Source organism: Macrotis lagotis, chromosome 1 (genome assembly GCF_037893015.1).
Source record: "Macrotis lagotis isolate mMagLag1 chromosome 1, bilby.v1.9.chrom.fasta, whole genome shotgun sequence".
Taxonomy (NCBI): domain Eukaryota; kingdom Metazoa; phylum Chordata; class Mammalia; order Peramelemorphia; family Peramelidae; genus Macrotis; species Macrotis lagotis.
The window spans coordinates 339138863-339152720 of NC_133658.1; the positions used below are offsets into that span (position 1 = coordinate 339138863).

General features: G+C 37.2%; 1 protein-coding gene across 2 annotated transcripts in view; it reads right to left on the reverse strand.

The window, feature by feature from the left end:
• Window positions 1-13858, reverse strand: part of PAPPA (pappalysin 1) — a 277647-nt gene that overhangs the window by 32197 nt on the left and 231592 nt on the right. The window contains exon 18 of one of the 2 annotated variants that reach the window (XM_074211738.1): window positions 3369-3516. In XM_074211738.1, the coding sequence (XP_074067839.1) occupies window positions 3369-3516 (148 nt within the window). The other variant, XM_074211739.1, reaches the window with a different exon arrangement.

Here is a 13858-nt window from a genome sequence, read left to right on the forward strand (position 1 = left end):
TCTAAATACCTACCTAATTGCTCATTCAAATGTTTGACATTTCTCATTATCAAGAAATTAATCCCTTCCATCTATAACCTAAATTCATTCTAGATTGATCCACTTTCTTAAGATAGGATGAAAAAAAGCTGATTTTCAACTTCCATAAAAGATTCCATAACCATTTTGTAAAAAGAGTTTGAGGAAAGAGCTGGAAGGGACATTATGTCAGAAAATATAAAAACTAAAAAAGACCTCATAAAGATGGGTAGTTCAGCCCCCTCCCCCGCTTAAAAGAAAAGTAATGAAGACCTTTACCTGGGGTCACAATTAGTTATTATTGATAGGGACAGAATTAACACAGGACATATGATTCTGTCTCTGTTACACTTTCTAGTAATATTGACTAGCAAATATCATCTTAAATATAAACCCAGGTAGCCTCTACATTGTTGGCAGGCTGTAAAAGGGGACAAAATGGACAACAGCTCTGTCCATGGGATGTTTATTTTGTAGGTGCTCCCAGATAAGAAAGCCCTCTCTGATTTTGTTTGTGTGTGTGTGTGTGTGTGTGTGTGTGTGTGTGCGTGTGTGTGTATGTATGTATGTATGTATGTATTTTGGCTTTACTATAATAGAAGAAAACACTAACTAGGATTCAGGAGTCCTCATTTCAATCTAGTTGTATGGCCCTGAAAGAACCCCTGTGCCTTAAGTTCCTCATCTGTAAAATAACTTTTTGATGTTTCAATTTTTTCAGTTTTTTTTTTCAGTACTTTCATGTCCCCAATTGGAAGCTTTCTTGACAAAGATATTAAAGTGACTTGTCACTTCCTTCTCCAGCTTATTCTACAGATGAAGAAACTGAGGCACGCAGGATTATTAAGTGACTTGCCTAAAGTCACAAAATTAGTGGACAAATTTGAATTCAAATATCCCTGACCCAGGCCTGGCTCTTTATTCATTGTACCATCTAGCTGCCCATAAAATGAGTAGATTATACAAAACTGTCTCTAACATCTCTTCCAACTATGACTATCTGTGGATTTATAAACTGAGAATATGAACTTAAGACTTTGAATATAATTATATAGGAACTGAAAAAATAGAAGAGAAAGTAGAAAATAAAGGAAGAAATAAGAGAGTGGTACAGAAAAGGATGGAGAGCTAAGAGCAAGGAGGAGAATGATGTCACAAGTGAAATGAGGGAAAAGACAAAAAAGAAGAGTCGAAAAGAATGGTATTAAGAAAATGGGAAGGAAAACATATTTTAGGCATTAACCTCAGTGTTGGTACCTTGTTAAAATGACAGTTCTAAGGGACATTTTCCAAGGCAGAAATATTGCTGAGATGAGAATTAGAGGGTTGTGACTTCTGTTCACTTAGAGGTAAACAAAGGTCATCTTATCTCAAGGGTAAAAAGCATTGTCAAATTAGATGTGATACCAGCTCTTTGCCTGCAGATATATTTATATGCTTTCTCTTTCCCTCCAACTCCCTTTGACTCCCCTCCCTTTCCTCCCCTCCTCCCGTCCCAGTTAGCTATTTCTGCTTAAGGAACAGGTCTGCATTGTTTTGATATATGAGTAGTAATTGGCATCATTACAGAATGGTGATCTCATCCAGGTTCCTGCCTCTCCTCCCCTAGAGAATGAACGGCAGCAGTTTTCTGATGACTTACGACAGTTTTGAAATTCACTGGAGCCTCAATATTACACCGCCCCCTGCCCCTAGAGGCCATGCTGTGGGGCCTTCTCCTGCTTGAGGATGGCTTATAATGAGGTGCCCTGGGTCCTTTAGGAAATGCCTCTCTCTTGGCCTCTTGGATGGGGTCCAAGGTGACCTTAGATCAGATTCACCCTGCAGCAGACACCAAAGAACTCTTTGGCAAATAGATTTGGGCTGAGGGTTTCAGATCCATAAGAAGCAGATCCAAGGCCAAGGGGAAGAGTGTTGGACAGAAAGGGAAATGACTGGCTTTCTCTACCTCCTGCTTCTCAGATTTTTACATCATAAAAAATATTCCTTGGATAAGGGAATGGGGGGGATAGAAAGAAGCAGTTTAAAAAAAAATGAAATGTTGAACATCATGCAATTATTTTTCTTTTATTTCTTTGAAAAACAAAATGCCAAATGGGACAAGAAACTATAATAATGATGAACATCAGAACAACAACAACTCATATTTCTAGAGCATTTGAATATGTACAAAATATTTACTTCACAAAAATCCTGTGAGGGTAATATTGTTTAGTCATTTCAAACATGTCCAACTTTTTGTAGTCCCATTTGTTTTGCTTTTCATTTTTTTTGGCAAAGAAACTAGAGTGGTTTATCATTACTTTTTCCAGCTATTTTACAGAGAACACTGAGGCAAGAAAAATTAAGTGACTTGTCCAGGATCACACAACCTACTAAGAGTCTAAGGTCAGATTTAAATTCAGGAAGACTAATCTTCCTGACTCCATGCCTAGCACTTTTTTCAGTGTCACCTAGCTGCCCAGTGTGAGCATTTCTCCCCCTTCTTTCTTACTCCTACTCTCACTTTTTACAGATGTTGAAACTGAGGCTCAGAGCAAATCAGAGTCAATCATAGGAAGTGTAAATATGCCCACCCATAAGGTTCTGGGAGGGTGGGAAATGCCCTAAGTTAGAGTGTATCCATGTTCCCACATGCTTGTGTATTCACTTTATCCACATTAAAAGTATCTCCTCTTCTCCAAGTTTTTCATCATCCTTAATTAGAGATTCTACTCTTCATTGCCAATATGTAGACAGGTATTGCTTCAGTGAATATAAGTAGAGGCTGGAGAGCTGCCTATCAGGGATGCTGAATCCTGCCCTGAGTAGGAAATTAGAAAAGATGATCTCAAAGTTCTCTTTTTTATCTCTCTTATCCAAGACTCAAAGGTTTGGAGATTTGTGTTTGGCAAGGCACTTTTCTCATATCAGCCTTGAGAGATAGGTGAAGCAAATATTATCTTCATTTTACAAACAAAGAAATACACTAACAGAGGTTTAAGTGACTTGCTGAAGGTCATTCAGCTAGTGGCTGGTGTAGGTGCCAGACTGCAGGTCTTTCAACTCTGAGTCCTATATCACTAAACTTTGATGTGTCTACATGGACATGTTTTATGCTAGGTCTTTAAATTCCATCAGTAAAAAAAAAAACAAAACAGAAATATGAAGGTTGAGATGGCTGATAGGACTTGCAAAAACTGTAGACTTCAAGTAAGGAAGTTTCTAAAACAAAGTGATCCTTTGGATGGGGGCATTCAATGATGCATCAGGAGCTATGCTTTTCAAGTACTGGTCCCGATCTCCTCAAGGGGATCCCATCCCTATTTCACACAATCAAGTATCACCACCACCCCTCCATCACCTCATACCTATTTCGTAGCCACTAGAACACTGCAACTTGAGATTACTGTTGAGCTGATCAGGTAGGGAACACTGGCCATGCATCTCTTTGCAGACATGGAATGACCCACTCCAAGTGCCATCCTTTCGGCAATGGATCACATTGCTCCCACGACCCTGAGAGACAGAGAGCAAACAATCACTAAACAAGTTTTCAAAGGCATCTACTAAACCCCAAATGCTACCCTGGCTTATGGTGCCTGACTTCATGGAGCTTGCATTTCTATAGTCTTACTATTTGTGCTAAGCTCTTTTTTCTTCTAACAAATATTATCTCATTTGATATTCACAATAACCCTGAGAAGTGTGGGGGGGTTATTATCCCTGTGAAGAAACTGAGGCAAATAGAGGGTAAGCAAACTTGCTCAGGATTAGCTGCAATTCAAATTTGAATGTGGATCTATCTCCCTGATTCTCAGTCCATCACTCTATGTGCCAACAATTGCTAGGGGAGAGAAAGATACAAAGTTTCTATAAAACTTATATATTCAAGGAGCTGAGGTTCTAATAGAAAAAAGGAGGGTTTAGTTATTTCCTTCATTTTCCATAAAGGCTACTCTCTTTATAGAAATCCAAATAAACTTCCTGGAAGTTGTACTTCAAATGTTTCTTTTCCTATCTCCTAGTACACAGTATTAGTTTTCCACAAATATAATGATTATGTTTGTCCTTAGATCTCAAAGAAGAACATGCCATCAGGGAGGTGGTGTGATAGCATACATATGAATTGGATTTGAGTGAGGGGATGCTGTGCTAAAGTCACTAGTCTCATTTACTTCACCAGAGCTATTTTTGTCAAGTGGTCAGACATGAATCAGTATGACTGGAGAACATCCAGGATGTAGGGGAATTAGGGATAAGTGATTGCTCAAGGCCACACAATTAGCAAGAGTCTGAGGCTGGATTTGAATTCAGTCCTCCCCTGACATCAGGGCTAGCATTCTATCCACTTCTCTATCTGTCTTCCCTACAGATACAATAGCATGGATTTAATAACAGTTTCTATCTGTTGAATGTGCCCCTAACACTTGACCAAACCAACAATCCAGTCAATCCTTTGGGATTTCCTAGGAAGGCAAGAGAAGTCCGCCTTGTTTTACATAGGATGGGGGTGGGATGGCAATGGGGGCTAGGGGGGAATGGATCCCTGAAAAATTAAATGAGCAACTATAAATATCTCCACACCCAACAAAATGCTTCTAAGTCATTTAACCTCTCTGCTCCAGTTTCCAAATTTGCAGAAGATTGCTATACCATTTCCTTCCTAGGGTTGGGTACAGACAACCAAAAGCTCAGTTGGTGAATTAGAATATTGATTTAGTACCTACTAAATATACAGAGAAAATATATAAAGAGAAACTATATAAAGAAAATTAAAATGAAGCAAATAGTAGCAAGAACAAGAAGGTGACAGAGAGCTGAGACATCTAAGAGATGTAGATATCTTCTTCCCATACTGAGTAGGAAATTCAGCATAGTCAGATACCCAATAAAGGCTGTTCAAAATTCAGTAATAAGTTTTAAATTAAACTGTAGAATAAAGCTATCACCGAAGTTTAGAAAGAAACAACTGTCTGACCTAGCTTGGCATCTAATGTCAGTGAGATGCACGTTTTCTCTTTGCCAATCTTCAGGCAGAGGCTGGAAAACTACTTGACATGTACATTTTAGGGTGATTTCTTCATATATGTGTTGGACTAAATGGCCATTAAAGTTTCTTCCTCTGTGTTTCTGTGACATAAATTAGGTAAAGAAGGAGCATACCCAACCTATTCCAGGGGAGCCATGCATCATCTCAAGTCTGTTCTGTTGGCTGCATGCATGAAGCCTTTTAATTGACTGAATCTTCCCAGGATTAACATGGAAGAAAAGTAGAAGCATTGGTGATATGTAGGAGTCATAATAATAGATGACATTTGTATTTTGCTTTAATGTTTGCAAGGTATCTTACATGAATTATCTTATTTCAGGTGGCACATTTGATAAGAGTGACATCCCCATGGTCAGAAGTACCCAAGTTCAAATCTAGCCTCGAACATGTACTAATTGTGTGATTTTGGATAAATCATTTAACCCTCCTATCTGAAAAAGGAAATGGGAAACCAGTCATACATTGACTGGAACAATATAACAACAACAATTTTATTTTATTCTCATAAATCTTTATGATACTACTTGTCCCCATTTATTGATAAGGAAACTGAGATTCAGAGAGTTTAAGTGATTGGGCCAATGATGCTATAGAAGTTGAATCCAGGTCTTCATTACTACTGTTCTAATATTCTGTCTACTAAACCATTGGTACCTCATAGAGCTACAGGCTACTTGCATTATATAGTATGGTACCACTGGTCTACTAAACAGGATTATAGAACTAGCTAGTTGTATAAACATGGATGGGCAAGTCAAGGGTATATCTTGGGCTCTGTTTCCTCATCTGTAAAATGGGAACAGGAATAATTATGATCACAGTGTTATTGTAAAGAAAGATCTTTGTAAACTTTAAATATCTTATTAGAGTGACTAATAGCCATAAAAATAAAATTAGTGTATTGAATTTGACCTCTAAGTTTCTTTTCAGCTCCAACATTTTATGATTATGATTCTATGATTATAAAACAGCTGAGAGGAAACAGGATTTGAGAGAGAAAGGGGGCCTCTTGCTCTAACTCCCACAGGCCAACAGGAGAAGGTCCAGGAAGTATGGTCACTCTGCAATATTATTAGTCGAAATGTGTCTGGCATTGGAGCATAGGGTGGCCTTCCTGAGCACACAGCTGCAGGGAACTACATGGCGTTGAATCCCAAAGGTTCTGTGTGAACTCATGTCAGTTTATGTGGGTTCACATGGGTTCTCTCCTTACAAGCTTTGTAGCTCAGACATTACCAAACCCCAGACTCTCACTAACCCTAAGTTGGGCCCAAGTCCCCAAAATTCTCCTGGTTTCTCTCAGAAATCAAAAATCGTCCCCAATTTTCCTGGAAACTTGGCTCAGGATTACCCAGAGTTTGGCCCACAGACCTTAAAAGGTTTGCAGACCTCAGCATACTAATGGGACAAAGCTGGCCCTGAAATTAAATTGTAGAAGAGACACTAAACCCTAACTTGGATTCTACTATGAGAATTTCAAATCAGTATAACTTAAATGAGGACCTGAGAAGTCTATGAAGTGTGCTTATTGAGAATAAGATAATGGAAACATATGAGGAGAATTTTCTAGAGAGAGGTTTTTTAGGTGGCTACTACTTGATCCAGAAACAGTCATTCTCAACTAGGCTCAAAGAGTAGAGTATTGGTCTTTCTATAGCACTCTACAGTCTATAAAGTGCTTTCTTTACAAGGGTCTTGTGGGGAAAAGAGTATGCTATTACTGACCCCATTTTACAGAAAAGGAAACCAAAGTGCATTGAAGTTATGTAATTTGGCTGAGTTAGCTAGGTTCTGAAGTAGTGTTGGACTTAGTCAGTTCAAATTTATCCACAAAAACTTCCTAGCTGTGTCATTTAATTTGGGCAAGTTATTTAATTTCTATTTACCTCAGTTTCCTAATTTGTAAAGAAGGGATAATAATACCACCTATCTCCTGGAATTGTTGTGAGAAACTAATGAGATATTTTTCAAAGTGCTTTGTTAACCTGAAAATGTTAATAAAAGTTAGATATTATTATAATGGTGGCTATTGTTGATGGTTACATAACTAATAAGTAATAGAGTGAAATCCAAATTTCTTGAATTTGAGTCTAGTGCTCTTTTCACTCTTTCCACAAAAACTTCCTAAACTTTCATTTGTAAATCATAAAGATCTATTGCTATATGGTATAGAGTTCTAAGGAGAGTGAGGTTCTCTTTCAGGAAGGGGAAAAAACAAAATCAGGAATCCTGTTCTGCCATCAAATATCTGTGGTACCATGGGAAAATTTATTTATCCTCTCTGAGTTTCCATTTCTTCCTCTGAGAAATTAGTGAAGTTCCCTAAATTACTCAAACTTTGGTCTCAAAACTGCTATGATTTTCTTTTTTTCTTCCTCTCTTTAATATAAAAAAATTAACATTCTTTTTTTCTAAATTTTGAATTCCAAATTCTCTTCCCCCTCCTCACCTCTCAGCACTCCTTGAAAAGGCAAACAATTTAATATCGATTATATGTATGAAGTCATGTAAAACTTATTTCCATAGAATACTATGATTTTTCTAAACTTCATGGCACTTTCTGGGCAGATCTAAGGGCAATCATACTTCTTTGTGTGCCTTATAAAAACACAGTAATCACATGACTTCTCCCTCCCTTATTCTCCCTGCCCATCACCAATGCTGTATATTATATAAATACACAAGAGCTTCAGCATTAATCAACAAAGTGGGAAGGGGACAATGTATGATGTTTGTGACTCTGTGTGTGTGTGTGTGTGTGTGTGTGTGTGTGTATGTGTGTGTAAGAAATATCAAGGGTAGTTTGCAAACTCACTTTTAAAGGTAAAAATGCCAATACAGCAAATCTTTCTGTGATTCCTCAAAAAGACTGGATACGTTATAGAAAACCAAATTGCCTTTCTCTTATCCTTCTGGATGGCCTATTGAAAGCTTCTCTTATGTGATCATTTTTTTCTAGACTCCATTCTATCAGGGTATTCAGTCCCTATACCTGCTGCCTGATATTAAACATCCTATGACTTATAATGCATATCATGGTCTCTGCTACCAAGGTGGATCACCTACAATGAAAGAGATCTGGATTTTAAGGTAGATGAGCTGGTTTCAAAGCACAGTTATCTGCTATTTACTGTCTCAACTTCTTTGGTCCTCAGTTTACTCATCTGCAAAAAGAACAGTGAGATTTGATGACCCTTAGGATCTTGATCTGTGTGACCCATGTTTAGTTCTTCATGATTCTTTGCTAAGCAAGTATGAGTTTCTTGTTTGGAGGTATATCACAGGTTTTAATCCTAAAATAACTTTTTTTTGAGCTTAGCTGTAGTCGTCATCTCCCTCTCTATCCCCACCCTCTCAAACAGAGTTTTGTCCCTATCTGTTTTCTCAAGCTCTTAGAAATATTTTTGTTTAAGGTATCCTTTTCTGTGGAAACAATATATGATCCTTGGGGTATGTATGGAAGAGTGCAAGCTATCCTGAGAAGTATCATGGTTCTGATAGTTATAGAGAACACTTCAAGTAATCAGCTTGTTCTTGACTGAGAGACCTCCATTTTCACTCCAACTCCATACCCTGGACCATGATTCATTAAATGTGGCATACATGTCCTCTGTCTGATCACCAATTTTACTATAACAGAAAGGAAATTATTCATGTTTCTTGAAATTTTCATGGTTTAGTCCCTTCCCATCTCCCCTACAATATTTCCACCTTTTACTTTTTTATTCAAATGAGAAAAATTCATCACATGCTCCTGTTGACATTTATTTGCAGTAAGAATAAGAAAGAGCTCAGACATGGTTAGTCAGAGCATCAGAAAAAGATGTTAGTACTAGCAATTACTGAGTCTAATGTCTTCATTGTATAAATGAGAAAGATGAGGCCAAGAAGAGAAGCGACTTATCCAATGTCAATAGCTGAATAGTGTCAGAGCCAGAAGCCTTGTGCTTTTGCCTACAGCACAATGGTACATGGCATATGCATAGTCTTTATGGTACATTGTATCAGACTCAATCCTCATCAAAGGATTAGGGGTCAAATGTAAAAATATCAGAGCAAAGCTTTAAGACCTAGATTGAGACAGTCCAGATTGTATTTGTAACCTAGATTTGGGTTGAAACCAGAGCCCAGATAATTTACTACATTATACAGGAATCAAGACAAAAAAAGCATGTCTAAGAGAGCCAGCATGGAAGAATTGGATAGACAGCCAACCTTGGAGTCATGAAGACTTGGGTTCAAGCCCTGTCTCTGATACATACCAGCTGTGTGACCATAGGCAAGTCACTTGACCTCTCAATGTTCTAGCCAACTCTGTAATACTGTAACTTAGATATATATGCAATGCTAAATCTGAATGAGTAGAGGGATTTTACACACATAGGTAGCTCTCTATAGTAACAAAATCAGATAGGAACTAGACCACAATCAAACTGAATCACAGCGCTAATAGGAAATATAGGTAGATTGGAACCATAAACATCCCAAATGAGATATACCTGTTCCCTGTACTCTCTCCTCCAATGTGATGAGACAGTGAAAAGTGAGGGTCTGAGTAGCAGAAACCCCAAATCATTCATATGATAAGCAATGTTGAATGGACAGTGGAGAAAGAACATTGACTTTGGATGTTAAAGGTCTCTGGTTCAAAACCTATCTTTGCTCTTTCATATGATCCTGGTTCTAGAGCTGGAAGGAAACTTTGAGGCTGACCAGTCTAACATCTTCATTATAGAGAGATTCAGAGTTGTTAAGTGATTTGTCCAAGATTACACAAGTCATCAATTATGTCAGATGTGGATTTATACTCAGGGTCTCTGACTCCAAGGTCAATGATCATTCCACCCTAACCTAATGCCTCTCATTTACTAGCTATCAGATTAGACCACACACTACTCTCAAGCCTCAGTTCTCATATGGAAAATGATCTTTGAGGTTCATTCTAGTTCTGAATTCTATGGACCTATAATAAACTTCTTGAAAGTTATATAATAAAGAAGGTGTCAGAGTGGGGTAGAAAAAAGTATTTACTCAAGAATAAAAGTTTTTAGAATGTCATCTTTAATACAGGACTATACTAAATATGTATAAAAATGCTTATTCCCATGATAACCATGCATGCATGGTTTCTAAACATGAATTTTTTTTAATAGTGTGCAGTAAAAGCACTTGGAAAAGTAAAAAAAAAACATAGTCCAATACATCCTGCATGTTTGAAACAAGGCATGTTTCCCAGTGTCCAGAATAGAAGAGTTGGCAAGATATAGCAGATTGAGTTTTGAATGTCCCGTACTATCCGTATGTACTGTTTACAGGCAGTGAGAGGGAATCTGAGGTGAATACTAGAATTGGCTCTCAGGTTGTTGGTCTGAGGGTAGAGGAAATTCATTTTCAGTATAACCTCAGAAATGTCAATTGTATTAGAAGCCATTTGGCAAGGAGTGCTTCATTCTTTGAACTGACAAGCGATACCCTGCTCTCCTGCTTCCAGGTTCCTACTCATATTGCCAAACAGCCCTTCTGTAGTCCTCCGATAAATTTACATTTTCCTCTCTTTAAATACAAGCTGGCCATGAAAGTAACTTGGCAACCTTCAGACAGACTGGGTTTCAGTTTGATAACATGACCACGGCCAGAATATTATTTGGCCTTGTTGCTACAGCGGCTTGTGTAACACTTACTAACATTTTTTCTGTAAGCAGTCTAAAGGGATCATGGCATCCATCCCTTCCTGCCTCTGTCCTTTGCCCTCTTTCTTCCTTCTTGGTATGTACACGTGCCTGTGCCCATAAACACACATATTCATTGCACTCAAGGATTGTTGAGTTGCATCTACCAGACAATCAAGTTAAAAAATAAAATCTCTAGATGTTTGATCTACAGAGACCAAATAACCAATTTAAGGGCTGAACTAATGGGAATGGGTTAGACCCAGTCTTTGAAGCCTGCATTAAGTTCAGTTGGGACACAGCATTTTGATTGGATACTTGCTGCTAAATTCAATTTTGACTGGCACTGTAACAATGGCACTGCACAGGTAGGGCTCCATGTTTTGCCTGACTTTCTAAAGAATTAATCATGTTATTCTTCTATTCATAGTTGTGCCTCTCTGTTTATATTGATGAGTCATATGTAGAATCACAAGTCTGTAGAATGACCAATCATTCCCTAAACTCTACCTGTTAGGTGAGTTTGAGCACAAAGATAGTGCTGTAGCAGAGGAGAGAACACTAATTTAGATTTTTTTAGAGGGACTGGATTTGAATCCTGGCTATCTTATTATTTGTCTGAGTTTAGGGAAGTTATTTTCCCTGTCATGGCCTAAGTTAATTCATCTGCTAAAAAGAGGGAGGGAAATCAGGAAAGATGACTGTTAATATCTCTTCCAGTCCTACATTTATGATCTTATGATAAGATACATTTTGGCATCTCTTACCCAAGTTAGTGCCTCCAAATTAAGCAGGATATGTACTTCCTGACACTAAGCACCAGCTTAGAAAGTTAATAGGCAGCATTCTACTCTGCCATGAAGCAGATTCAAACTATTTGTGAATCTTTTTATTTTCTATAAAGTCAAACAATGATACCTTTTACTTTGTAACCTCTAATTTAAGTGAAATTCACAGCTGTAGGACCTCGAGTAAATCACTTCATCCCTATATCCATGCTTCCTCTGTAAAAAGAGGGTACTTGACCAAAATCATCTCTCAAGAATTTTTTTAACTCTAGATCTCATGGATTCAACTTTTTATCAATTGGAACTGAAACACCAGGCTACTTCTTCTATTCTATTATTTCTTTCTATTAGAAATATAGCCAAATAATGTTTTTGAGTTCTTAAATATTTCACATCTCCCACTTTTGCCCAGTCATTTGATAATAAGTTTTCATTAATTTGCTATGATACCTCTACCTTGTAGAATTACATTTTTTTCCCTTTGGGATCTAACATCAGACACTAGTAGGGCTTAGTTTTCTTACTGGTAAAATGGGAGATGGAGAGAACATTGGTTTACGTGATCTCTAAAGTCCTTTCATGCACTAAAAACCCTATGATCTTTGTTTTCAATACAGAAACAATACTTCTTTATTAGGGCCACCTCACAGAATGGACTGAGGATCAAATGAAAAATATATTTGAAAGCATTTTGAAAAATTAAAAAATCCCATAGAATCTATCCCAACCAAAGGGAAAAGGGGCTAGTTGTACAAAATATTTGTAGCACCTCTTTTTGTGGTGGCAGAGAACTGGAAATTAAGGAGATGTCTATCCATTGGGGAATGACTGGACAAGTTGTGGTTTATGACTGTTATAGAACATTATTATTTTTCTATGAGAAATGATGAGCAATGATGAGCAGAAAAACTTGGAAAGTCTTACATGAACTGATGCAAAGTAAAATGAGTGGAACCAGGAGAACATTATCCATATTAAGAACAATAAATATGATATTAACTGTAAATGACCTAGCAGTTCTCAACAATATGATGATCAAAGATGAATCAAAGGATTCGTGATGAAAATGCCATCTACCTTCTGGGAAAGAATTGATGGAGTCTGAATGGAGAATGAAGAATACAATTTTCCCCATAGTTTTGTTTTGAATTTATTTCACATGACTAATATGGAAATATGTCTTGCATGATTGCACATATACATTCTATATCAAATTGTTTACCATCTTGGCAAGGGGTAGGCATAGAGGGTAAAGGGGAGGAATGGTAGGATATTTGAAATTCAAAACATTTAAAAATGAATGTTAAAAATTATTTTCATATGTAACTGGGGGAAAAAATAAAATCATAAAAAAAAATCCAACTTCTTGTTGCCAGACTATTCTCCCTAAAGGATTCTTTGCATTATGACATTTTCCACCTAAGAAATGAACAATGGCTTTCTATAACTGACCTCAGAGGTGTTAAACATGTGGCTCACAAGCTACATGTGGCCCACAAAGCCACATCCACAATGCTTCCTGAACCAGATTAAAATGTAGTTCTTATCTGATTTTAACATGTTTATATATGAATTTGAGAGAGAGAGAGAGAGAGAGAGAGAGAGAGAGAGAGAGAGAGAGAAACATGTGTGGTTTTCTAAGTCAATATGTGGTCCACAAGGATCTTTAGGCATGGCTTATTGGCTCCTATTTATATTTATTTGATACCACTGGTCTACTGTACAAAGTCTCAACATTTCTGGCTGGCTTTCAAAACAGGCTTATCTAATAGAGCCTCCTGTTTCCCAATGCATGTCCGCTCTCCTGTTGTCCCCCTATCTATGATAATACTATTTCCCAAATTTATGCTTTAGCTCATATTAGTCTCTTATTTTTGAACATCTTCTGTGTCCTTTGATGAACTAGATCCTTCCCATTTTTTTACCCAGATCAAGTTGCTACCTAGCCTTCCCTGACTACTCTTGGCCTCATAGAGTTCTATTTCTTATTAATCCCCATGGGGTTTGGATTCATTACTACATCTTTTAGAACTTAAATTGTTTATTTCACATGAGCTGTTTATGCCTTTCTAAATATATTATAAGCTCATTGTAAGCAAGTACCATGCTTTATCTTCTGTCTGCATTTAAATATATGGAAGAATGTAAGAAATGATCACTGTAAAATTATTGATTAATTTATCATATTATTGTTATCCTAATCAATATCATCATAATTATATCTTTGGAGCTGTAAGGAATCATGATGGTCATTTAATCAAATCTGTATTTTACAGGTAAGGAAAATGAGGCCTTGGCCAAAGTCATGTAAGCAATTAATAGCAAATTCAAGATTCAACTTTAGGTTTTCT